At 37.3% G+C, this 27,925-nt stretch overlaps 1 protein-coding gene across 9 annotated transcripts in view; it reads left to right on the plus strand.

Annotated features, from left to right (window-relative positions):
- UNC79 (unc-79 homolog, NALCN channel complex subunit) overlaps positions 1-27,925 on the plus strand; it is a 113,782-nt gene that overhangs the window by 72,580 nt on the left and 13,277 nt on the right. For all 9 annotated transcript variants that reach the window (XM_074908577.1, XM_074908580.1, XM_074908581.1 and 6 more), the window contains 10 exons: positions 1,186-1,326; positions 5,349-5,387; positions 6,347-6,459; positions 6,546-6,631; positions 7,601-7,774; positions 9,587-9,655; positions 10,233-10,343; positions 15,957-16,061; positions 20,977-21,054; positions 23,586-23,675. In XM_074908577.1, coding sequence (XP_074764678.1) covers positions 1,186-1,326; positions 5,349-5,387; positions 6,347-6,459; positions 6,546-6,631; positions 7,601-7,774; positions 9,587-9,655; positions 10,233-10,343; positions 15,957-16,061; positions 20,977-21,054; positions 23,586-23,675 — 1,006 coding nt within the window. The remainder of the gene's footprint in view (positions 1-1,185; positions 1,327-5,348; positions 5,388-6,346; positions 6,460-6,545; positions 6,632-7,600; positions 7,775-9,586; positions 9,656-10,232; positions 10,344-15,956; positions 16,062-20,976; positions 21,055-23,585; positions 23,676-27,925) is intronic.

The following is a 27,925-nucleotide window of genomic DNA, read 5'->3' on the forward strand; positions in this document are numbered from 1 at the left end:
ACCAGAAGTTTTTGCTTATGCTCCTGCACTCAGTCCAGTAGACAGACAAGCCATGGTGATCACTGGAGAAAGATGGTGCCATTGGCAGGCTATGACTGGAAGTGGACCTTATCGTGTGACATAGTGAAGCATCCCAAAATTTAGGCTTATCTCTGGGACCTCTTTTGGCCATTTCACCAAACCTCTAGCCCCACCTGTAAACATACAGAGCAGGTGAGCTTGACTTCCATGACTTTGTTGGCACATTTCTATTCAGTAACAAAGACAAGAAAATTGCCCATACAATTCCGTTCGGTTAAAATATCATAATCTGTTGGAGTCATTAGCAACTGATCAATCAAGTGAAGCAAGCCTTCCTACTGGGCTGATATAAGCCAGTTTCCCACATTGGATTGCCTTTTTTGTAGGTTGTGAAAGCCTGTCTCATCTCTCCTAAATCTGACATCCCTTTTATAATTAGACCTTACGGAGCCCTTTCCGAACTTCGTCAGTTAGTTGTCTCTGAGCATTTCAGGAAGCGTGTCTCAGCAGCAAATCTGCCCTGGGAGACTTTTCTGAAATCTAAGGTTCTGTGCCCCTGAGAGGTCCTTTCATTTCTTTCTTAATAGCTATAACTGTGGTGGGAACCAATCAGATCATTGTTTCCTAATTGTCTAATTTGTTAATCATAATTCATGACTGACAAGAAGGACAGTGTGAAATTGTTCCATCTCTTTAAGATAATCTGTGAGTGTCATTGTTCATGTCTGTGTTGCTAATAGAAGAATGCCAGGGACTTGAGCCCTAGCCTGAGCCCAAGTTGCATGAACTGGCTGGTGTTCACATTGCTGAGGACTTCACTGCTGCAGATTTGTCTTGAACAGTGCAAACAGAAGCAGCCCAATACATTGAGGGGGATGGCTAACAATTAGCAATGAAGAACCCAAAGCAAGGCTTGCCTTGTGGTCCTCTTTCATTTGTCAGTGAAGAAACAGTCAGTGCAACCCGTGAGAAGCTTTATTAACTTTTGAAAGCCATGGACTGTTATTAATTATAGAAAGATCACAATTACATTATCTTTCTAAATAAGTTTTGAATCGTATGTACTAAATAATAGTACTTAAAAAAGACATAATATGTAAGTATGTGTATGTAGTAATTCTTTGTTTTAAATTTGTTAATATCCATTTTTAAAACTGTTTACAGGTGCCATGACTGTGGGGCTATTCTTGAAGAATATGATGAAGAAACACTAGGCCTGGCCATAGTTGTGCTCTCAACCTTCATTCACCTTAGTCCAGACTTGGCTGCTCCTCTGCTGTTGGACATCATGCAATCTGTAGGAAGGTAAATTCAGGACTTTCCTCTCTCTCATATGATTGAAAGAATTTTGTGCCTGGAATTGGGTTTACATAAACTTCACTATATGAAGTTATATATTTTAGAACTCTTAAGTGGATAACATCTGGTTCTGTCTGCTTCTTTGTTACTCATCATTTTATCAATTTCTTATGTAACTTCTTCCACACTGTCACTTCAATTCTGGGCAGCAGCTTTGATGTCCTCCCCTTTTACCCTCCAAAAGAAGATTCCAGCTTGGAAATCTCCCCAGCTTGTCCCACTGTAAGCAGTGATATAAAGAATTAATTTGGTTTTTCTGCAGTACTGTTATCTTCCTTGAGTGCCCTGTTTATTACCTGAACAGCAATTGATGCAGCAATTGGTGTGCTTCTTGATCCTGTTTTTACTTCAAGAAAAATTTACTGTTAGTTTTTATTCCTTCTGCTAGTTGCTTCTTGAACTATTTTTTGGTCTGCCTTCTTGTAGTTTTTACATTGGATTTGTCAGAATTTACGCTCTTTTCTGTTTTAATTTGAGACATGACTTCAGCTTTTTGATTTTGAAAGAAGCTGTCTTCTTTCTAATAACCTTCCTCACCTTTCCTTTCTTCTGCTCTCTTGAAGTCTTTCTTAACAGATGGAGTATCTTGGCCCTTGTGCTTCCAATGTAATGTTCTTAAACAGCTTCTGTGCTTGTAAAGACTGTATTTTCTTGGCTACCTCTTCTTGCTGCTTTGACAGAATTTTTCACTTCTATGTAGTTCCTGCTTTAGAAGCAGTGCACAAATGTGGTCAGCTTTTCTGCATATTGTCGGTCCTGGAGGACTGTTGACTCCTAGGTATGATCATTCATTAGCATACCTGAATCTCTTCAGGCTCTTCAGCCACGTTTTGTATGCTAATTTAGACTAACTAAAGACTTTGCATCTCCTTATGAAGGCTTCCTAACCAGCTGCTGTATGAGATTGTCTCTGGTAAGGTCTTCAACATTTGGTGTCTATTATTTTTCTCTTGTGACTTATACCCAGTGTGCATGGGATAATTGAAGTGCACCATTACTATTGTATTACTTGTAGTTCCTGCCTCGGCCACTTCCACATCTTCCTGCCTAAGAGGTGGGAGGGATGTGTAGGGGAAGTTTCAGAGTAAAGTTCTGAGCAGCACTAGAAGTGCAGAAATGATGCACAGCTCTACATTTCTGTGTTCTTTTCCATGACTGAAGTAAAAATTGCTTGACTGTGACTTCTTCAGGGGCACAGCTCTTCACAGCCCTTTTTCTCCACTACCTCCTAATTCCATTTAAACACTGAAGCTATTCAAGTCCTCCATTTCCATTAATTGCAAGGCTGCAATTCCCTTGTCACTGTTACTGAACTCTGATGGAGACAGTTTCTAATTTAGACAGATGCCATCCATTCTGTGCAATTCTTGTAAATACAGCAGTACTAAAGCCACAGAGAGTAAATCATTTAGAAGATAAATTATCAAGGGATGAGTGCCAAGTGGGCTACCTTTTTTTTGTGCTTTGAAAAAGAAATGCTGAGTCTTTGGAGTGATACAGCTGATTGTTTTAGAGCAACAGATGACATGCAACATGGGATATTCCTGCAAAATGTCCTGTGTTATTCCTACTGGCTGTCATTTCTGACAAATCCTAAGTCCAGTAAGAGGCTTCCCACAAAGGAATTATTTTGAATACATGCAAAGTAAGTAGCATATACAAGCAGAGAGTCATTCAGGTCCCTCATGTATAACCTAAGTTACTGTCTTTCATCAGGCAGTGCTGTGTCATTACCTCCAGATACTCATCTGACAGCAGAAGTGAGAATGAATTAGACTTACTGTATTTTTTTTCTTAGAAAAAGAACTATGACTTTCATGCTTAGAAGAGGAGACAAGGAGTTAGGAAATCTAGGATCTTTCAGAATCCTTAAACAATACACAGAAAGATTTTCAAAAGTTATTTGGGTACCCACAGATACAGGTAGGCATCTGCTGGGATTTTCAGAAGATAAAAAGTTCTGTGCTCAAATTACTGACAATTAGAGATTGGTATGTTTCTAAGACTCTGGCATGCACTTAAATTTTGCTCTAGTTCTTGAATCAGATTTTTGACTTGTTCATTCTTATTTAATTAATTTCCAGTGAAGTTTAGTTTTCCAAGCATCAGAGCCGTGTTTGAAAGTGGCATTTAGGCTTTTGAGGTACTGAGGAGCTTTGAAAAGCTTAACTTCTGTTCTTAACATGTACAAATTTGAATACATCCATTCACTGTCTACTGTCCATTTACTGTTCTGCTTTGTGGTCTGCAAAGTGGAGGTAAAAATGGGGGGTTTGTGGCTTTTGTGCAACAAAATATTTAGAGTAGTAATGATAAATACACACAAGCTGTAAATTTTTAAAAGTTTTTCAGATGTTCCCAAGTGTTTAGTGTAGTTCATGTCTTAGGAAGTTTTTCCAAAGTTAGAAACCGAATGTTTTGTTTATCATAAAAACCACACTTGTATTATTGCATTCAAAAGGAGAGGAAAACTTTGCATAGGACTTTGATTTGTTTTAGAATAAATATTTTATGCTTTTGTATTTCTATGCTTTAGAGGATGTTTGAAAATAAGTGGAATGTCCATTGGGCATGTGATTAGTCTCACTACATTCTCCAGAAATCCTCGTGTGCTTTAATGTAAGCTGGTGCTACAGTTATTCCGGAATCAAGGTCTGTATTGCTTGAAGGTAGCTTCAGACCTATTTTCACCCAGAATTAGCCTTGCAGACCAGAATTCATGTGTTGTAATTTAGTGTGGACTCCTCTTAAAGACAGTGGAGTCAGGGTCTCTAATGAATCTTTCTGATTTATGCTGGGACAGTTGAAGAGAATATAATCTTCAGATCCCTGCGTCATGCATCCTGAGGTTATTGCACTGTTGAAAGTATGCTGCATCCCCGGTTTGTCATGCATCGTTAATGAAAATCACTATCCTTTTTAGTTTACACTGATGCATTCGTCTGAGCTGCTGTAGGGTCCTTTTTGGGTTTTGCAACAGTGACTAGAGAAGAAACTGCCTTCAGAATAGAGTCTGACAGAGGATTGAGCAACAGCTAAATCCAACCTAAAAGGATTGTGAGTCTAAACAGTGAAGGCCAGATCATCAGCAGATGTAAATTAGCATAGCTCTGTGAACTTTCTGTTTATACCTATCAACTTACACCAACTGAAATACTAATGTGCAGCAGATGAAAGTAAAAATTGCATGGTATTTCGCATGCTTCCAGTGTCCATCTTTATAACTGCTTTTTAGTGGCTTCTTCTATTAAAGGTGTGTTGCTTTGATATTATATGTCCTGATTCTATGTGTTTACATGTCTTGGATATTGAAGTACATGATTTTGCTTTAAAATTGTGTTCAGTATTTTCATCACTGAATGCCCATATTTGGCTTTAAAGTCTATATTTAGGTGCTAAAATAAATGACCTGATTTTTGAGATCCGATTTCTCATGGGTTCTCATCTGACTTTTTAAGAGGTCGTAGGTACTTGGTGTTTCTGAAATTAAGCCAGTTATTTAGGTGCCAAAATCTGGAACTAGAAGCCTCACTTCAGGCTGCCAAGTAGAGAATTTTGGCTTAGTCTATGTTGCTGTGTTAATCAGAAACAATTCAGCCAGTAGGCAGCTTCTGGCAATCTTTTTTTTTTCTCCAAATCTCTCTAGGTTAGTAATTATCCATGATGTGCATGTAAGGCAATAGCTCTATTTAGTTATCTTCATTCTAGTACAGGGAGGCAAGTAGATTTATCTTTAGAGCTCTTAAGTATTTGTGAGACTGCAAGACTGAACAGAGTGTGTATGTTGTGCAAACATTATTTGACTGAATTTATGTGCTCTTCAGAAGACCTTTCTGGTGACATTTTAAATGTTCTTTAAAATTCTTTTTTATTATTTAAAAGAAAATGATACTTTATTGGCTTACTTAAAAATGAAACACAAAAAAAGCACATGAGCTTCACTTTTTTTTTTTTTTTTTAAATTCTAGGTTGGCATCAAGTACCAGTTTTTCCAATCAAGCTGAAAGGTATGGTAGCAAAGGATACCTTGGCCAAAATGAAACAGTTAATCTAAACCATCATCCTTCCTGGCCCTAAAATCAACTAAATTTAACTTTTTAAAAACTTCTCTAAGGTTTGTGAGTAAGAGGAAAAACCCGTCCTTTCCCACTTGTTTCAAGTATCTCGTGTTCTGAAGATGAATAGGAACCCATATTCATATGTATTGAACTAGAAAAAACTCAGGTTCAGACATAATTTAAAGATGCCTTCTGTTTCTGCAATTTCACTGCAGCCTTATCAAGCTTGTTTTGTGCTCAGTATTTGTCTTGATAAACTATCTTCATACATTCAATCAAGTGAATCATCCTTGGCCATGGAGAACCCCTGTCTCGTTATGTAAATCAGATGCTGAATAGGATAAATTTATTTTGAGAAGCTGTAAAACATGTTAAGAGGTGCAGTTTATGAGTAAATACTTCAGCTTTTTAAATGAAACCATTAATTTTATGAGTAATTAAGAAGTAATTAATCTCTTCAAGGAAACTGCAAGAGGCAAATCAATATTGTAATGTGTGTGTTTACCTGTGTTTCATATGTGTTATGGTAAAAAGCCAAGAACCTCATCCTGTATCACTGAAACACAATAGGTGAGAGCAGGATTATATTTCAAACTCAGATGACTCACAAATAGAACTGTGTTGGAGAATCAGGAAAAATGTAACTGGTTTTTGAGACTTAAATATTTTAGGTATGTGTACATAACTTTTTCAGCTCTACATAGTCGAACTGAAATAATAAAATCAACACGCTGAACTGTTTTTTGGGATCGAGACACTTCTGGTTTTGACTGTCTCACTCGTAACTGAACACTTCCAAAATGAAAAAGACTAGGATCATCTTTATTTTCTCCATGTAGTCAGCTTTGAGAATGGTTTCATCGGCAATGCAATTTCTTTCTTCTTCCTTTTCTTTCCCTTCATTTCAGCATGATGATCCCTGGAAATGCTGCAGGTGTGGCCAAGCAGTTCCTCCGTTGTGTGTTCCATCAGCTGGCTCCCAATGGCATTTTCCCCCAGCTCTTCCAGAGCAATATTAAAGGTAATGTCTGGTACCTGAGTGCATTTCTGACCCTCTCAGTTACCTCTGTATGGACAGCCAGTGCAAAAACGTCATCTGAATTTCAGATGGAAGTTTTTTACGGACCTTGGCCACATCTCTTATGGACTTCAGTGAGCTGAGTTCCATTGCTGCTCTGAGCCAGCTGTTAGAGGTATGTTGGCAATTGGCTCTGTTAAAGGCGCTAGTTTTATTAGCATTGTCAGGCATATTGGATCATTTCTCCTCATTCATAAAAAGTTCAAACTTGCATCACCAAAAGCAATGTGAATTTTCCTTTTGTAGTCCCTGGAAGCAGGATTAGCCTGTCCTCACCATTTTCCTTCTGGGTCTTGCTCTCACTGATAGTTTTTGGGGTTTGGTTTGGTTTTTTTTTGGTGGTGGGTTTTTTTGTTTGTTTGTTTTTTGTTTTTTCTCAGAGCAGCTCCTGGAGCTGTCCTACACACTGGTAGTGTGGGCCATCCCTTCCCCCAGCACTGTTTCTCATTTTCAGGAACATTTCTGCTCATACATCTCATTTCTCCCTCTCCCCTGTATCTGATGGCAGTTTCTCTAACTAGTCCAAAGGTTTGCTGCCTGCCTTTCACTGACTGCCTCCTATGCACTTGGCTTGTTTCTATCATGACTTTTGTCCTCCCACTAGCACTAGTCACTTGCACGTATCCTGCTCTTCCAGGAAGATGGTGGTTGCTTCATACAAAGATTTTGACATCACTTTAAAACTGCTTATGTCTTTCTAGATCCAACCCTAGTACACAAGCCAAAAAAAGCATACATAGTCTACTGGACATTAACGAACCTATCTTGTTTAAAGCTGCCCAAAGAAAAACATGGGCAATCCACTGAGATCTGTTTTTTTTTCCTACCATGCTAGTCTAAGCAGGTTATGAGTTAGGACCCTGCTTATAACAGTTTGGCTCAAAAACTTTTGGTCAGTACTTTAGGAACTAAACTAAACTGTCATGTACACAGTTCAAATTCCCTGCACAACATTTTATCATTAGAATTAGAGAAGGAGTAAGTAGTTTGGTCTGAACAAATTAACCCCAGCAGTTCCAAATACTGTTTAAGGGACCATTTCTGCATGTGTATATTTATTTACAGTTCTCGTTTTGTTTCCCAGGGTTTAAACAACAAAAAGAATTTACCAGCAGGGGGTGCAATGTTACGGTGTTTGGAAAATATTGCTACCTTTATGGAAGCCTTGCCAATGGATTCACCCAGCAACCTCTGGACCACAATTAGTAATCAGTTTCAGACCTTCCTTACTAAACTCCCTTGTGTTTTGCCACTCAAGGTATGGACATCTAAAACGAGCTATACTGCCATTGCTCAGGGTGTACCATAACAGTAGGAAAGCTGTGGATGAGAAATCAGAGCGGGTTGTTGTGAATATTTTCTAATGATTCAATTAATATTTCCCAAGGACTGGATTTATTGTATGTCTGATCCACTCCTTTAATTATATTTTCTTTGGGTAACAGTAGCAACTCTGACCAGGGTACTCTTCACCCCTGTTGGCTTTTTTCCTTTACATTTTCCATGCCCTGTCTTTGTCAGATTAGAATACTGCATTTGAGAGAATCAGCATTTTTGCAATAAAAATCCATCTGGTTTTAAAAAACCCCAAAACTTTCAAGAAGACCAGCAGCACCTAATTAATTTGCTGAAAGTATACAATAGTCAGACAGGCAGAGAGAACTGAGACTACGAGGAAAGTGAAGCCAGCCTGTTGGCTGACCAGGTTGTAGTTTGGCTGTAATCAGAATATATTTGCAGAAACTGGATGTAGACGCTTTGGACTCTGATTTCTGAGTGCTCAGAGGACGTACAGAGGGATCTTATCTTCTAGTGTGTATATATCTAGATGTCTTCTCAATAAACACAGTAAAAAGTTTTCTGAGTCTTTCTAGTAAACACAGAATTCTGATGTCCTTATTCTGACTTCGTTTCCTATGGCATGAATGAGCCCAGTAGTAATTTCTTCTGTGCAAAGCAGTGTTGCTCAGTATGAGCTGAGGGATCAGAAATCTAACTTTGTGACTTATAACATTGTCTTTTAAATAGGGTGTCACCACCAAATTACATGAATGATATTAAATTCCTTGACACTATTATGCAATAGTCAGATCCTGAAACTTCTTCAGATTTTGGTAAATTGAGGCACTGTCCTGCAGCACTTACTAAGCCAAACAAGGCAATAACCATTCCCTTTGTGCACTAGCCACTGCAATCTGTTGCATCTTGTCTATCTGAAATAAATAAAAAGAAATTAATTGGATCTCAATAGTTCCAACTGCATATCTGCTATTCACAAAATATTTAGATGGAGTGTTTACTCTGTTTGCCCTTTTATTCATGGGAGGTATCATTAGCGATGCAAGTAAAACAATTGCTTGCTCCTGAACTTTCCGTCTCCTGTTCCTTCCTCTAGGATCATAAATAACTCTTTTCTGTTATAGATGTTTGCAGCAGGGATGAGGCAAGACAATGGATAGACCCTGAAAATTCCATTCAGTGCTGCAACCTGTGTGAATTACTCAGAAGAAAAATTGATCACACCATATGGAAAAACACCAGAAGGCACCTGGAACAGCTTTTGCCAGGGTGCATTCTGATGTTATGGGGTGTGAGTTGCAGCCTTGTCTTGGAGTGTGGGTGAGAATGTCATAGCCCAGGGCAACCACAGAAATAAAAAATGAGGTAGATGTGTGTATCTCCTGCTACTCCACTTTTTAATTTTTTTTTTTTATCCCCAATCCATTTTTATTACAGTGCAAACGTATTTATAGGAAATTTTTCTCTTAAAAGCAGCATAGTTAACTTTTCTAAACTAGCCCTTTAGTGAAATTTTATTGTCTCAAGGCCCATGCTGTGGTATGTTACCATTGAAGGGGTATGATTGTGTGTTCAGGAATAAGCCAGTTTAGGCAAGGTAAGTAAATATTAATCATTAGGGATCGTTTTCACTTGAAAATATAACTTGCTATAACTTGTTCATAGCTGCTGCTACCAATAAAAGCAAGACGTGCACAGAAAGGTACTAACTCTTTTTTTTTTTTTCTGTTTTGTTTTTCTTTTTATTTCCTGCCTTTAAATATGTTTACAGTGTTCTTTAGATTCTAGTTTAAGAATCATGATTTGCTTGTTGAAGATACCTACCACTAGTGCCACCAGGGTAAGTCCAAGAAGATAAAACTCTGTTGCCTCAGGTTTAACCAGCCTGCTCTACTCTTATGAATGTGTTCTTAGCCTCTAGCTAGGAAAGTATTATATATAAGCATAAAATTGTGCAGTCCAATAATCTTTGGAGAATGAGAAGAGCTTTAAAATCTAGGTTACAGTAAAGTGTGGGTGGGATTACATTCCTGTGTGGATGTGAACATAGATCCGATGTTCTCTTCCCCACCCACTCCTCTTTTTTTTCTTTAAAAATAAAGATAATAATGAAATTCCTTAGAAGTTCTGCAGTGCAATTCCACTGAGGTCAGTGAGGTTTTCAGCCTAAACACTACAGAATCTCTTAAAATACTGTGTCAGAGGTGAATTTCTTTCTAACTTTTTGCTTCTAATGTCTCGTACAAACATGAAGAAAAATGTTAGACAGAATAGCCATTTGGCTGAAACAGTGTAAATCCCAGCAAATAGCCTCTGAGCCAAAGGTAATGCTGTTTGATTCAGGAGTTTCAGAATTGAAATGCTTTTTGTTTTTCTGGGCAACCAGTTATTGATTTCTCTAAATCATGTCATTGCAGAGTCTTCTGGAGCCTTTTTCAAAATTACTAAGCTTTGTTATTCAGAATGCTGTCTTCACTCTGGCCTACCTGGTGGAATTGTGTGGTTTGTGCTACCGAGCCTTCACTAAGGTAATAATGAGACTATATCTTCCTTTAGGGACAAATGAAAATAGGACAAAGTCTTACTTCCCTCGAATAGTACGTTTGTAAGTAAAGATGATATCACTGTCAAGTTTCAGACATGTCAACAGTTTGAATATAGTTTGGCTAATCAAGTAGCGATCATGATTCAGTGCCTTTTAATAATACTGAGTTTCACATTCACAGTGTAGACACAGATAAAGGGAATCTGTTGAAAACATTGCTCTGAAAAGTATTTTGGTGTGATTTCATCACTTGGAAATTTTTTTCTGTTGTACAGATGATACCTGGTATTCATGCATGACTTTAAATGTCTATACAGTCATATTTTTCCTAGTGCACAAGTTCAGCCAATTTGTTCAGTAAAAACTTAAATATTCCTGGTAGTGTCTTTTGAGAACACAGCTCTGAGAGGAGGCAACAGATAGCTAAGTAAAGTGGTGGATTCTTCCCAGTTTAAATCCCAGGTTAGGAGCTTCCCACCTTAAATCCGGTTTCATTCTGTATCAGGTACCTCACTTTGGTGTGCATGGCTGTAAGCTGTGCAGAAAAGAGAGCAATATGTTTGCACCCTTAAAAAGTTTTTAAGATTCCCGGATGAAAGGTATGATGCACAAATAACACTCAGTTATTACTCAGGTTCATTTTTGTAGCTATTGGTGAGAAGTTGAACACCAACAAAATCTACCAAAAAAAAAAAAAAATCAGACCTTTTACTAAGGCCCTGTATGCTCCATTATGTAGATGATTAAGGTGCTGAGCAAAAATGTTGCTTCAGCCACCAAGTTTTCCATCCCCGATGTTTGTCAAAACATTAATTAATCCTCAGGAAACATGCTCTCATAAGTAGCTACATGATTTTTTATATTGACAATGTACAACTGTACAGTCTTCATTCTTGGTAAGACTTAAAATATCACTGGACAAACAGTGAAGAAGAAATGATAAAAGCAGTGACAGTCTCACAGAAAAACTGCACCACAAGAAAATAAGAAAACTTTTACCAGATGTAATGGTTTGAAGCATTAAAAGAAACTAACAGTATATTTAATTACAACAAGAAAATACTAACTTTTTGTCCTATTTGAAAGAAAAGCCTTTATAAAAGAAAAAAATCCTGAATACAGAAGAGACTGTCCAGCTTTTGGAAGTGAGTTAGATCTATAGTTAAGGCTTTGGGCCTTAACTGAGAATGAGAAATGAGAAAAATGTAAAGTTAAAGTACAACAGTGGGTTTTTTTAATTGAACCAAAAAAAGCCCCACTTAAAACTGAAGCAATCCTCTTGCATTTGTGGTCTATTTCATGTAGGCCTGCTAAAGCAAATTATGAAATACAGGAAATGTTTCACTCCCCTCATGCTCCACAGTTTCCGTTATTTCACAAAAATTTTATTAAAACCATGGTATTAAAAAAAACTATGTGTTTCTTGTGTGCTTTCTGGTTCAATGTTCTATTAATGAATACTTAATTGCAACACAGGAAGCTGGATTATAGTGCTTGGTAAAATCTCCTCCTTGATCTAGTTTAATGCAACCTGGTGACCCAGAAATGAAATTGTTAATGAATGGTCTCCTGCATTTACAGCCACAAAATGCTTAATTTAGTGGAACACTATGCTACGTTATCTCTGTTATTTCTGAAAGCTTTTTGCATTATAAATATCAAATTAATGATTGCTGTTAGGAAAAAAAACCAAATCATCTGTGATGTCTGTGTTTCTCTACAGTGGAAATCACTTTAGCCAAGTAAGAGTATTTGTTCTAGAATACCATGTAGAAGTGAATTCCAGAAGGAATATAATTTGTGACCATTGAAACTATTCAGATTTAATTACTTGTTTTGCAACTTTGTGCTGGCTAGAACAAGCCACTAACTTTCAGCTAAGCTGTGTAGGATTCTTGTCTTTTCAAAGACCAAGCCACTCTGACATGTGCTTTGTAGAGATCAATGCTGTATGACTACTCAGAATCTTTTTTTATCTCCCAACATTTTCCTAATGGCCTGTGGCAGGAACATCTCAGTTTCTCTTGTCTTGGAGCCTGAAGACTCACGTCAATCTGATATTTCCTTCTCTGAGTTTCTGTTGTGGGTCAGCAATTTGATTTTTTCAGTGCCTTTGGAACTCAGTTGAGAGTAGCATCACTTCTGTGGATTGTAATCTTCTTTAGTTTTCCTTTCAAGTAACTCAAGGTCCTAAATGAACACTTTTTGGCTTTCCTATGTCTTACAGCAGCTGAAGATTGAACCTAAAGTTAGCCTTTTGCTAGCATTCTGTTGACCCTTAAGTAAATGCAGAATGCCACTGAATTGGACATGACATGATTTTCCTATTGAATTTTTTTAAAGAATATTGAAGTGGCCAATCTTTAGTATTTGTAATCACTGTAGTAGCAACAGAGATAAAGAATTTTGCTTTATACTGGCTTACTTGGAGGATAGCATGCCACTCCATTAAAGAACCAAATTTACTATTACTAAGTTTGGGCCCTGAGATATTGCTAGAAACAAACTTCAGTGGTTTCCCATTCTATGCATAGACTTCTGGAGTCACAGTTTTGAAGGCTGCAAGAGTTGTTTTTTATGTGGACACATAGACATTTGGGAGGGTTGATTTGGCTGAACAAAGACTAAAGGGGTTGTATTCTTGACTCTTTGGTAGAAGATTTACACATGTGACTCCCTGGATGTTAGTCTCATGGAACTAATATCCATTTGTGGCTCTGTAGCAGAATATAAAGTTCTTAAAGTGTGTATACACTGTGTTTATACCTATATGTCACCAGCAGAATGATAGGAATAAGTAGACTTTGATAAGAAGGGTGCTCTGGGCTATTGACTTCAGTGTCATCACTCCCGATTTACAGTGCAGGAAGCAAGAGGTCACATGTCAAAAAACATTTTGTTTGATTTTGCTTCATCTCTCTGCATTGCATGTGCTTAACAAACAGTAAGCGTTTAGACTGAGATAGGAGACTTCTTTGAGAAAGAGGTAGCTCAGTGTTGTATTATCCTTAGAGCCAAGGAAAGCTGGGATTCATGAAGCCTATGCATCCTCCCAGTGTTCTGACAAAGCAATTTATTATGGCCCGATTATATCCTGTGTAGCATAGGTGTTCGTGAAATAGCTGAATGCTTTTGAAAGAATTTTACCTCTCTTCTTTTCTGGTATGTGCCAGCTACTGTACTGGGTTAATGATAGGAACTTCTGTCCAGTGTTTCGGGGGATGTAATTGTCAGCTCTCTGAGCATGGCACTGCATTATGTGTCTCAAGACTGCGAAGGCGTATGATGGTGGGAAGAGTCACTTTTGATGGTGAAATGTAGCGAGTAATCAGAGTCTATTTGCACCTTGACTATTGTGCACCATTTTGGTTCCTCATTCCCAATCAGAATATAGTAGAATCAGAGGAAGTTCAGATAATGGTATCAAGAATGATCAAACAGTGGGATGAGTTCCACATACAGAGAAACTGAGTTAGGGCTCTTCAATCTGAAAAAGCAACAACAGATGGGAATGTGAAAGAAGTCTGTAGTGACTCAGACAGGGATGGGTAATTTCATGCCTTTCCAGTACAAGAACAAGAACATACTAAGTTTGTAGTAACTAGTGTCAAAGCAAGTAAAGGGAAGTGGTTCTTCAGCAGTGTGTGACTTCTTGCCAAGTACTGGGTATGCTTAAAGTAGACATGAGTCCAAGAGGTCAGTGTAAATCCATTGAGAGTTATGAATTATACAGAAACTGCACTGAGCTCAGAAGTTCCCTGAGCTGAAAACAGTTGATGACTAGGAGGGTAGTAGTGGCCTTTATACATGCTTGCGTTGTTTTTATTCTTCCTTTTGTATCTGCTTATGGCCTTTTTGGAGGTAAGTTACTTAGAACATTTGTTCTGGTCTGACCTCTCTGGGATATTCTTATATTATTCTTACCAGGGCACCATTCATATATGTGGGATGTGTGACTTCTGAGTACTTGTCCCCTCAAGTAATGGTTTCATAATACAGCTGAACTGGTCCAGTGTTTGCTGCTCCCATAAGGAAATGATTTTTTAAAAAAATTTTAAAAAATTTTTTCTTTTTAAATTTTTGAGTGTTAACTTCCTGTGAGTTTAGCTGCTTAGACTGCAGCAATGTAGTCAGATAAGAACAACTGTAGTCTGGGGCCCATTCCATCAGCTAAATGTGTTATCTGTCTGCATACTCCATGTAACTGAAGATCAAACCAGGAGCTTGAAGTAAGGTCTCTTGATTCACAGTCTGGCATCATAATGTCCATGAAAGACATACCATTTTGTTGTTTTGGCACCTTCTCCCAAATCAGGGGCTGATATTTAAAATCTGTTTTCATTAAAATGTATGTGGGTGCGGTGGGAGACATGCACTGTTGCTGTAAGCTCTGTTTGGCAGGATGCTACATAGATACAATGTGGTGACATCAGGTCTTTGAAGAGGAACGCTGGTGACTGGCTTCTTGGTCTGCTGCAACCAAAACTCCTCTCACTTTCAGCTATTCATCTCCTCCAACTCCTTCCCTTTAAGCCGCACTTACTACTGTGCGCAGCTGAAGGTGGCCTTCAAACTGACCCTTACTAACTAAACCTCACAAGACGTCTCTGAGGAAGAGGCAAACATTATCCCATTTTACAGATGTGACAGAGGAACTGAAGCCCTGACTGCGTAAAAAATTCCACACATTTAACTTAAGCAAGCAGGCAAGTGCATGAGGTTTACAAGATGGAAGATACTAGGCTTTAAATCTTAAGCATGCTTAGGATATGTTCTCTTTATTAGACAACATTATTTCATCTCTAATGGTCATTTGAAAGAGAGCTCAGTTTAAGTCTTCCTGCTGATCAAAATTCTTGAGTTGCTGTGGTCAGTAGCAGGTTATAGGCTCATTTCACATTTTTATCTTATCGTCTAAAGACAGAGAATGTCAAAGTAAGATGTATAACAGGCTCATTTTATCTCTTGGACCTCCTTGCTGTCTCAGCATTATAACTCTGTTCTTAGTGTTCTAATCTCCACTGGCTGATTTTTTCCCCTATGTTTTGAAGTGTTTCTGTTGTAGCAGCTGTAGCCAAGATGATTTTTATTGTGTAAGTGGAAAAGTACTGCTAGTCTAATGAATGAAAATAGATGTTCAAGCTGCCTTAGTGAAGGCATCCTTATTTTAAGGAGAATGACAACAGAAAAAAATGTATGGTAAAAATGTAGACCATTTCTGGCAGGTTCAGTGAATAATGCTAAATACTATTGCTAGTTTTGTCCTCCTGTGTCAATCCTTATTACTTTTCCCTTTATATGGAATTGCTTAGTGAAAGCTACACTGCATGCCTGGGCCTTAAAAATGGTTTATAAAATATATCTGTATTTCACATGTGAAATATTAAAATCTTGGATGTAGTGCCTGATACAATGTCAAAGGAGTCTGTAGAATTACGTAAATGATGAATCATGTCTGCTTTTTTGTAAGACAGAAGAAACCAGTCCACTTTTTAACTTTTTAATTCTCAAACACAGATAAAAAGTATCTTATTGGTATACTAGTGGATGTCAGTGAATTTCAGGACATTCATAATTCTATGTTTTTCTGTTGTAGGAAAGAGACAAATTCTACTTGACGCGCAGTGTCATATTGGAGTTACTGCAGGCACTCAAGTTAAAGTCACCCTTACCAGACATGAATCTGCTGCTATTGGTGCAGGTACAGGCGATTCTCATGTAGTTCTCATACTGATCATTGCTGATGTATTGAGGATCATAGAATGTATCTTGAGTTGGAAGGAATCCATAAGGATCAAGTCCATTGAGCTTCATACCGTGTCCCAGTGGGGCAGCTGACCCAGCAGTTGCCTTGTCATATCATAGCCCCAAAACCAGTGAGCGATTTGTGTAGGAAGGGGTGCTGGTTGATCAGGACCAAAACTCTGTTTCTGTCTGTTCAGGCAGGCAGTAAGCTGTCTCCAGTCCCTGAAGACCATTCTCTTTTAACATGGATTTTTCCAGCAAAGAATACATAGACAGTCTTTCTGTTCCTTTCATTCTGTGAATTGCTGAGGTAGGAGTCAAGCTATCTTTTTCATAGGAAAATCTGAGGGAGTAGAATGCAAACTTGTGAAAAATCTTTCTTCCTGCAAAATGCCAAGTGTGGCACTGTTTGGCACCACAAGCCTGTCCTGCAAAAACAATTTACTGAAGTCCACCAATTTTAATCACAGATAGTGGGCTCTCATTGTTTACAATGAGCTAACCATTATATGCGTTTAGTAACTTTAATTGATAGGGGACCACCACAACACCACTTTGTAAGGTTCAAGCAAGAAGTTTGTTACATAGATCATTCATAATGCTCCCAGCATCACAGCTCCATTCACTCTTTCCCCTCCCATTATGGGGTCAAAGCTTCATATAGCTTACTATGGGCTCACTTTCTTTTGAGTACTGGTACATTACTCATGGTAAATAAGTGGTTGCCAGTTGACAGAAAAGTAATACTGACAAGTGAAATTATATAGCAGTTAGGATAACTCTGAAAACAATTATTATGCCATCGATGTTAGGGGAAGAATTTGTTCCAGGGAAGAATGACACTTTTTTTTTTTTTTCCTATTAATAGTAAAGGTTATTTTTTTAAATCCAGTTTGATTTAAAAAGCAGAAATATGCCTTTTTTTTTTTTTTTTTTTTTTTTAAAGCTCAAGCTTCTTTTTTCAGTCCTGGCCAGGACAATCAAATAACCACCAACCTCTCTCTGTCTTATGGGTGCAGTGATATAGCTTGATACCATACGGTGTTTGTTGACTTGAACTGACTTTTCCTGTATTACAGAATAAAGCATTTTTTCTGCATTGCTCCATTGTATAGCTCGGTCCTATGGCTACCCCATAGGTGACAGTCCCACAGTCTAGTCAATCTGAATTCCTCTTTTGAGAATGCAAACATGCCACTTCAGTTTTGGCAGTGGGATTTAACTGGTAAACACTTGTCTCTCAGATTGAGTCAATCACCTGATAGACATAGTAAGCAAAACTCTCTTATATTATCTTTATCTCATGAAGATAAAATGATATTTGCCTGGGTTTTCCTCCCAGCACAGTTCCCATATGCTGTATTCACTTTGGAATGTATTCATACCTTACACAACAGCACCTAATGTGGATATAAATGTCTTTTATGATGTCTCTCTTTCAATGGCTGATGAAGTGATTCATATTTCCTGCTATCCAAAGCAGCCAGCTTCTGTTTTTATGCAGTCAGTGGTAAAGAATAGGAGTTGTATTCAGACCATCTGCCATAGATGCCTACTGGAGGCATGATGACTACATCTCCCATTGACTGTGCAAATTGGCAGCCCTCAGTAGTATGTGGTCTGAATCATTCAACAGCCTCCTTAATTTAAATACCATAGTAACCACTAAGCCCATCTTAAGCACCTTTGTAATTTAAGAAACCTACTAATAAACCACATATGTATCTGATCGATTATTTTAATTTTCTTTGGTACCATTAATAGAATGAAGGGATTGGTTCACCTCTTCACCACATAAAGCCACTACAATATTAATTCATATTGTATGGTTTTGAATCCATAAAGCTGTAGCAGGGTTAACACAGCACCAAATAGAAATGGTTTTAATTTCAGACAGTCATGTACCCATGGACATCTTAGCCTGTATACAAGATTCTATACAGACAGTGCACACAGAATACGGAGATTCAATCAAAATGTTCAAGTTAACAAAGGAGCTAAGAGCACTTTAATGATAGATCAGTCATGGGCTGACTAACAAAAGAATTCCGAGAAATGTACACTTGACACCCACACTCATCCAAATCACATGGTGCCATCAGTGCTAAAAAGAGAGTTAACTTTATCCCACTTTACAAAGAATGAGAATTTTAACCAGATCACCCCAATCATTGGATAGGTGTCCTGCATGATAAAGGGTACATAAAGTCTGTCTCCTTGATTTGTTGTAGCAAATGAAAGCCGTCATGTACATGCTGCTGTTCCATGGGTTTCCATAGGAACTGCTTCTTCACGTAGCATTTTGTTTCCCAGTACTTTTCTCCCGCTCACATTTCGCTAGCACACATATTCAGGATTTCCATTGACTTTAAGTTATATTAGTGTCTCATTAGGATTGGCTTGTTGAGTCAGGCTCTAAGGTTCAGTGTATCTGATCTGTTTTGTTTAGGTGACTTATTTTGGGCTGGACCTTCAGCTAATGTAAATCACTATATATCTACTGGTTCCACTTTATGTTTCTGTGAAGATCTGATCTACTAATTACTGAATGGAAGGATTTAAAGTTACATATAATACATTTAGAAGAATATATACTTTAAAAAACACTGATTATGAATAGAGGTATAATATAGATAGATTATGGTATCTAGATAATTTACTATAGTCAGCAGACATTCCCATTTAGACATTGTACAGCTGTATCTCCGCAGACAATGCCAGTAAGAGGCATGGCAATTATTTGCCCATTTCCCATATATTTGTAGTGGGGGGGTATTTTTCTTTCCTTTTTTCTTTGCATATGTCTGGCATTAAATCTCTTGCCAGTCATGTCTTAATGTATTATAGTATTTGTAGAGGAAGAAAACATAAATGACAGTGAATTGGACTGGAAGTGTAAGAAGTCTTTAATTTTGAATTTGGTTTCCCCATCCTCTTTTGACTGCATCGCTACTTGAGGAAGGATCCTTGGAACGGGACTGGCAGTGATGATGAGAAAGAAAAGCTAAGCAAGGCCTGATTATTCATTAGAAATGGAATGGAGTTTGTCAGCAGTTTTTCACACTTAAGTTAATGTATGTTACTTAATCCAAACTCCTCTGTGCAAAAGGTTTAGAAACTTTACAGGAGGCCAGTAGAGGTTGCTTGGCTGCTGCTTCTTACTGTTCTTAAAATACTGAAATAAATGACATTTGTCTTTGGCAGGGGTTTTTTGCTGGCTTATATGCATTGTACAATGTCTGTAGCAGTACACTGAATTCACTCTTGGATACTAAATATACTCAGCCAGATTCTTCAGAGAATTATGGTCCTTTTTTGCAGCTGATGTAGTACAAGGGAACCCTAATCTACACACAAATGGTTGACTGAGAAATCCTTCATACAGGAAAACAATGTGTCTATTGTCCAGAGAACCCAGTGTCGGCATTGCTCTTTCTGAGATAGGGGCCATTAAGAGAAAATCTGTCATCTGTTTACCTAAGTCCATTAATGGTCCTTCTTTTAAAAGAGAAGTGGAGTGTCATGATTGTGGAACTGTGGCTATTAGAGAACCAGGCCATCTCTCAACTGAAATATGAGTTAGATTCCTGGTTTATTTCCATTTGAATTATTCTGGTGTAAAATAAATTCTAACTAGAAGAGTCATCAACTGGAGCCAGGTCTACATCTGAGGATACATGATTAGATTATTATTCTAAACTTAGGTATGTTTTTCTGGTATTTATCTCAAAGAACAGACTGTCAAGACGTAGATTACATAGTTTCCAAGTCTTGGTAGTCACTGTGAGTTTAGATTAAATCTATCATTGGAAGGTAAAGCTTGTGAAAATGTAAGAGTAAATTTTAAGTCTGTAAAGGTTATTTGGAAATATTTTCAAGAAGAGTGACCATTCACTGAGAGTACTACTGACACACATGTATCAGACACTGTAATGATGTAGTCAATATCTGTCTCAGTTTGTGAAGGTACCACAGTATTAATTTTCAAGAAAGAAAACTAAGGTTTAGACCTCTACTTTGACAATTCTTTTCTGTTTGTTCTTTCTTAGAAAGTTACATTGCATCACTATGGACAGAAATTGCTCAAGTGCAGATACATGATTAGGACAAGTTTTAGGAATAAGCAAATCATCTGCAGGGTGTCCAATGCCTTATTGAAGCTTATAATGATTAAATAACAGTATTAGCAGGTTTAATGTGTGAATGATGAGGACATCAGAGATTTTGGGTCAAGAGATTTGAAAACAAAAAGAAGAAAACAAAAGATAAGGAAAATAAAAGCATAACAAAAGCAATTAGAGATATTCTACTATAACAGTATTATACTGCCCTTCTCTCAGAAACAGCTTGTATTTTTGTAGTGCTGTGGCCAGTATTCTGCAGAAGTTATACCATACCATACCAGTATGGTCTCAACTTCAAAATTGTTCATATAATTAATAATTGTAGAATTTCAGTGAAAGTGTTGTAGTATAACAGTGAAGGACATGGCATGTTGTCTTATCATCCTCTATCATGATTTACTCTATAATGAAAGAGGAACATGTGATATATGCAAGGAATAGCAAAGATACAGATTTTTGCTCACGAAGAAGGTCTGATTTATTATATAATATTTTTCAAATTACTTCTACACAGCATGTATGTGTTAATTAAGCACATTAAAGTCAGATTTTCATTAAAATTAGCTCATTTCTAGTGGTGAGTTAACTAGATTGTTTATAAAGAGAGAGAGCTCTAAAGGCAAATTATCATGAATAAAAGCAAGAAGAGATCTGAACTGATTTTAATAAAGTCATGAATAACATATTAGTGGCTTCAGGTTTCTCCAAAAATAATTTAAAAATAACTTGTCTTTAATTTCTTCTTAGTTTGTTTGTGCAGATGCTGGCACAAAACTAGCTGAGTCAACAATCTTGCATAAACAGATGATTGCCTCTATGCCTGGAGTAAGTACTGAATCAAACTTAATCTCTTAGTTTTGTTTTTCTAAAAATGTATCTTACTCAGCTTGTTTTACTTCATTTTAATGTTCTTTCCTTTTCATTTCTCTTCTGGTTGGCAAGGTGTATTGCAGGCAGAGATTGAGGTGCTGTTTCCTTTTTATTAATGTTGGAAAAGTTCTGAACTTCGTGTTGTTTCCCTTACTTTCACTGATAATCATGTCATGTGACTGACTTTAGCTGGAGCCTGCGCTCAAGATGGCAACATGTGGGGAACAGACCAGCTGAATGCCTCAAAAAACAGTAGCAGGGAGGAAAGCTACAAGCCATTGCCTCCATGCTCAGAAAAGATTATCTGGTTAAAGAAGGGTGTTATTGGTATTTTTGCGGTAATGTAAAATACATTCATCTATATCCTGCTGTTGAGTGTAGCTAATTTAGCAGTATTTGTAATTGCGAGGAAGTAATACAACTGGAGGTCTTGGCTTGTTCCATAGCACATGTGACTGAGTACCCAAACAGATGGGTGAGGGTTAGCCCAGGTCTGCTTCACAAGCTGAGGGAAACTTGTTTCCTTGTATGTGTGTCTCTGTCAACTTTAGGGGTGACCTAATAGGATCTTTCTTGTATATCTTCTGAAGTGAGTGATTTTTTTAAAAAAACAAATCTTCAGTAAAAACTTTCCTCCCAACAGAATATTTTAAATTTTTATTTGCTTTAAATAGATAGACTAATGTTGGTGTTGCAAAGTATGCTGGAAAGTGATCATTTTAGAAGAAGTCAGAGAGAGTCAGGCTGCCTGCTGCTTCAGTGAAACAGAATAGATGGTTGGAGAGAAGTCTTTTTTTAACTGAGCATTATTTTCAGAGGTCTGAGTATAGTTTCTTTTATAATTCTGTTACTCAGTATTTTAGAACCTATGTGGAATCCTTAGTCCACATAAACTGGATGGAGAATATGCTGGCAGGGCTGCCGGTGACCTTGTTCTACTGTTCGTTGTTCTGTCAAGGGAACTGACAGGCAGAGCATTTGAAAAGCCAGAAGGTGGCATAGTTCAACACTATGTAGATTGGTATCAACACAAAAATAAGAAGTGCCTAGGTCAGTTCCTTAAATATAGAATGCTAGCAGTTTCTCAAATTTCAGCCACTAAAACTCAATTATGGCTTAATAATTCTGTGATCAAAACTAAATCTGGTTCATTTGTATACTCAGATAGGGTAATCAGCTTCCAAGTGTAGGTAATTAAATAGAGGTCAAAGAAGAATAGTTTTCCACTGTAAATTTTACTGCAATCTTTTGCCCTGAGCCTATGACTTTGGAGACAGTAGTTTTTGGCTACTTCAGAAAGATACCTAACTTGATAATTTTGTCATTTAGCCTCAAAAGTTAAGCATTGCTTTTACTTGGCCCTGAAGAATGAGGCATTCGTAGTTCCCCTTGAACTCAGCTAGCATTATCTTCACCTCAGACTATTAACATGTACACGGGAGTTTTTATGATACCTAGTGGGTCAGTCATACTGCCTTCTGAAAGCTTCTCTCCTGGGTTCTTTGGTCTGTTTGAAGCCTTTATTTAAACTGACAACTTTGTTCCATTGACTGCTTTGCGCACCTTGGGCACATCTTGTAGTAGCCGAAGGCCAGATTCGCATTCCTCATTGTGTTCTGGGGAAAGGATTATGAAAATTCGTACTGTGAAAATACAGCAAGCACCACACTGAGACCTTTTGTTTTGCCTTTGAGGTTGTTCTTGCTCTGGCACAGGTTGTTTCTCAATGCTTACGCCTTTATGGTCAAACTGGAGCAGTTTGTGAAGGATTTCACTTAGCCTTTATAGTCACTTATATTCACTAAGCCTTGCCTCCCCTTTTGAAAACTGCAGTTAGCTTAAGTGCCATTAGAATGCTGTATTTTGAATGATTTTGCTTCACAAATATCCCAGAAACATTTGTTAGTTTAAAAAAAAGAAAAAACCCCTAACAGTTAAATGTCAGTGGTGTTCATTTCAGTGATGTTTACATATGAAAACCCCAAAGCCAGTCATTTAAACTGTTTTTCCATTATGATTAATGTGCATATAAGACCATCTGTGCTTGTGACTGAATTTTGTTTTCTGGGATTGTAGCTGATTGGTTCCACTTGCAGAAATGCTCAGCTGCTTGAAGAACTGAGTTGTTAAACTCTCATAGAGTTTTAAAGACTGATTCTGGACCACTGTAAGTTTCAGGATGACATGACAGGGATATTCTTGAAAGTTTCATCAGTTAATCCTATATTGCTGCACAGATAAGAGTATTTTATGATGCATGAAGAAACTACAGTGACTGGGCTATCTTTTTATACTATCATCAGATAACAGGGCATATTACCGTGAGAAGAAAACCATCAAAGAATACCTACTCCTAATTAATCTAATTCAAAAGTAAAATAAAGATTTTGAGATAGATAAATTGTGTTCTGGTGAACAAGAAACAAAGACAAAAACATGAACGTATTCAAAACCTGGTACTTAAACTTATTTCTTTTATGTTCTAGTGTGGAACTGCAGCAATGGAATGCATGAGACAGTATGTTGGGGAAGTGCTGGATTTCATTGCAGATATGCATACCTTAACCAAATTAAAGGTTGGTTCTGGGTATACATTGTTCTAATGTATATGTGGTTTTGTAACAAAAACGTAGTTTTTGTAATGAACCTGCCTGGAAGAAATGTTTGGCAGTCTTGGAAGATGACTGACAGGTTTTGTTCTTTCTTTTTAAAAAATGTTAGTAGTGTGACAGATTAGATGCTTCTGGGGGATTGTTAAAAAGTAGCTTATGCAGTATTGAAGTAGAGGCTGATTCAAATATTGTGTGCACACAATAAAAATGCAGGTTTGATTTTTCTGAAATGTTGATGATAAGCTAACGTCATACCAAAATCCCTGTGAGAAGTAGTCATGTCAATATAACCCATGGAAGCACGAAACTCCTTGCCTGTATAACTCATTACAAACTCATTACACTCTTCTGGAGGAATCCTGTGTTTCTTATATACACAAACAGACACTTAAGTTAATTGGAAGTTCAGAGGTTATTAGAATGCAGTTAATTGACCTGAAAAAAAAAGAGTCTTTTTTCTTATGGGTACTGTTGTTTTTATTGTCAGATTATATTCTGTTGAGGTGGGAAAAACTGAGTAGTTAGTTGAACTCTGCAGTTCAAACTGTTTTTTGGTTTCTGTACATTAGTTTGATGCTAAATTCTAAGAGGAGTGATAGGAAAATACTCTGTCAATATTAAATATTTTATTTAGGAATTAATTTAATGAAAACATCCTAGTAATAATTAGCTGGTCAAAACCTGGAATTTCTGTTTCATGGGGAAAGCCAGTATCTATTAAATTTCCTACAAAATGGACATTCTTTAAGATGTTTTAGAAAATAACTAGGTTAAGTAACATTGCTGCTGTTTAATAGGAAATAATAAAGTATAGCTGTTTCAATTGCTAGCAAAGTGGCATCTATTGTTAATACCTTAAATAAAGAAAGTAATATTTCAGCTAATATATCACTCATAGTCATAATGCTGTGGAGGGCGCATATTTATTCTATTTAGCATAACACTATCCCTTTAGGTAGTTTTATTGTAGCTGAGTACTAAGTGAGCACTGAGCTGGAGGTGAAACTTTGGTGGTTAAAATCCCCCTTTTTGTAGAGGGAAAATACCTGTCATATAGTGGAACCATCTGTCACTTCTCAGTGTGAAGCAAAGTTAAGAGCATAGTCTTTTGAGCTACATACTGGTACCCTGCACAAGGGTGGATTTCCTTCAGCATATAAAATGGAGGCAGAGGCGTGACTAGGCTTTGATGCTTCTAACTTCTGCAAAGCTGGCAAGACAAATGAATGGTGTGGGAGTGCAGCAGAGGGACTGTTACAGGTATGGAGGAGAGTCTGTGCTGACAAAGATACAGCCAGTTCTAAAATCTGACAGTAAAGTTTTAGTCCTTGTACACCAACAACTCAGTGATCCAAAGGGAAGTTCATCAAATGAAAGAGGTCATTTCATCATGGGTCACAGTCAAGGGGCTGCCAAGTTTCTTTTATGTGATCTAAAGCTCAGTTGACAGATACAGTGCTGTCCTGTTCTTACTGGAATGAATCATATTTCCATTGTTTACATGCCTGCGCTTTGGTGCATGGGGTATTCTAGGGAAGTTCTTTGACCAAGGTCTTGCATCTAACCTCAAGAGCCACTGTGCTTCTATAACACAGAGTGCATCTGCTAATAAAGGGTGTTGATGGTCTGTTTTCCTGATAAATCAGTACAATGTTTCCCTGAAAGGGCCTCTCTACTACTGCACCTGTCCCTGATGAAAGTTACTGGACATGCACTGGAGTGTTTCATGCTACAAGTTCATGCAAGCATTCTGTGGCAGGCCAAACAGAATAAATGATAACCTCTAGTGGATTACAATACTGGAGTTTCTTTATGAAGCAATGAAATGAGAACTTTTACCCTACTAGTTTCTCGTACATTCACTTACTCACTGTCCCCCTGCCCCCTCCATTCCACCTCATGCCTCAGAGGGAACATGTTATTGCAAATTAATACTTACCACAAAGGAAGAAGAATCTCAGCTAAGCTGAAACTCACATCTTTTGAAACTTGCAGTGACCTTGTTTTACTGGTGTTGTAGTTTAACCCCAGCCAGCAACTAAGCACCATGCAGCTGCTTGCTCACTCCTCCCCCCTCCCAGTGGGGAGGAGAATTGAAAAAAAAGTAAAACAACTTGTGGGTTGAGATAAGACCACTTTGAGAATTAAAATAAAATAAATGTAATAACAACAACAATAATAAGGAAAATTAATATAACAAAAAGAGTGAGAAACAAAACTCAAGAAAAGTGATACACAATGCTCAACACCCACTGACTGATGCCTGAGCAGTGAGACTGATCTGCCCCTCCCAGCCCACTCCCCATGGTTTATGTACTGAGCATGACATTCTGTGGTAGAGAAAATCTCCGGCTAGTTCAGGTCAGCTGTCCTGTCCACACTCCCTCCCAACTTCTTATGTACCTCCTCACTGACAGAGCATGAGAAACTGAAAAATCCTTAACTTTGGGTAAGGACTGCTTAGCAACAACTAAAACATCCGTGTGTTATCAACATTATTCTCACACTAAATCCAAAACACAGCACCGTACCTGCTACTATGAAGAAAATGAACTCTATCCCAGCTGAAACTGGGACAACTGGACAAAATACAGCTTTTGTTAAGTTCTTACCCCGTTGGCCATATGTCTTGAATCCCATTGAGTTTTAAAAAAATACTCTAATAAAGGAAGCAGTCTTTTGTGCTGGAGTAGAAATGTACTTTGAAGCGCAAATTAGTTAACAATTTTCAACTGAATTGGATTGTCTTCCCACTCTATTCTTTAATGTTATTCACCCATTTCTCTTACAGTTCAGAACTACTTTCAGAATAGATAGGAAAATGAATCGTAAATGAGGGTGAGATGCATCTGGTTTGCCAATTCCACAGAAAAACATAAACTTACCTGAAACCAGGAATGGGGAAAAATTATTTATGAATAATTTCAGGTATCCTCCCTCCCATGTAAAATGTTTCAGTAGAAACCACTGCCATTTGCACTTTTTCCTTCTACTCCTCCTCCCTTGTAGTCTGATTTTTAGAAATGCTCTTACAATGCTTGTCTGATAAGTTGATAATTTCTTATGTTCAGCAGGACTATTTTTTTTTTTTACGTGGATATAGATAGGACATGAACTAAAACTTTACACAATTCTTCACTTTTATGCTTTGAAATTAGACAAGAAGTTTCCCAAATGTGTAGTCTGACTATTTAAAACTAAATCAAAATCAAATGGTCTAAAATTTCATGCTGTTTTGATTTTGCCATGTAATACAGGAATCTGAGAACAAGATTAATGTAATAGGAGAGTCAAATATGACCATAATTTTATGTATTGTAAAGAATAAGCTCTGGCTGTCCTTGGAAAATGAAAAGCCAGTTCTTATTTAACCAGACCAGATAAACTTATTCTGTGGTTCCAACATAGTTGGGAAAATATTTGTAAGCATTTCTAAGTTTATAAATAGTAAGAACTTTAAACAAATTCACAACATCTAGACTCAAAATATTGTAAGCTCATTTAATAAATTTACTTATTAACAGAGGTGTTCCTAGGAAGTGAGTCCTAAAATTATCCAGTTGTACAATTTCTTACAATGAGTATGCATTATCAACAGCATCTGGGCGACCAAACACAAAGAATACTATAACATTTAAATGGCCAGTAAAAATCCCAACAGCAAAAGTTAAATCTTGTTTTTCAGATACTGAAATTTCTACGCTCTGAAGAAATTCAGTGAACAGAGAGTTAAAGTTGTTTATACATTTCCAATGTATTATTTTGCATAGTTTCTTTGAAAGATATTATTTTAAGTCCTGCATATTAGCAACTGCTTTATAAAAAAGTTATAAATGTTAATTCTCATGATAATCACATCCCAGTTTATTGGTTTTGTTCAGTTTAATATCTTATTTTCTATTTGGGATAACAATTTAATCAGTAAAGTTAAGCAAGAGTTTTTAGAGAAAATTCCACCATTTTTGAAGAAGCATAATGTATCTGCCTGCACACCTGTCTGTCCTTTTGACCTGGTTCTATAACAACATTGTTAGATATTCATGCTGGTATATATATTTTTTTTCTTTCCTTGAAAGAGACTTCAAGTAAATGATTTTTGAGAGTGTTGAGTTGCTGGGGTCAGATACTTATCTGTTATAAAATATTACTGGTCCACTGATTTTTATCCTGTTATAATAATTTAATAACTGATGACCTGGATTTTCTTGTGCAAA

Source organism: Athene noctua, chromosome 6 (genome assembly GCF_965140245.1).
Source record: "Athene noctua chromosome 6, bAthNoc1.hap1.1, whole genome shotgun sequence".
In the NCBI taxonomy this organism is placed as follows: Eukaryota; Metazoa; Chordata; class Aves; order Strigiformes; family Strigidae; genus Athene; species Athene noctua.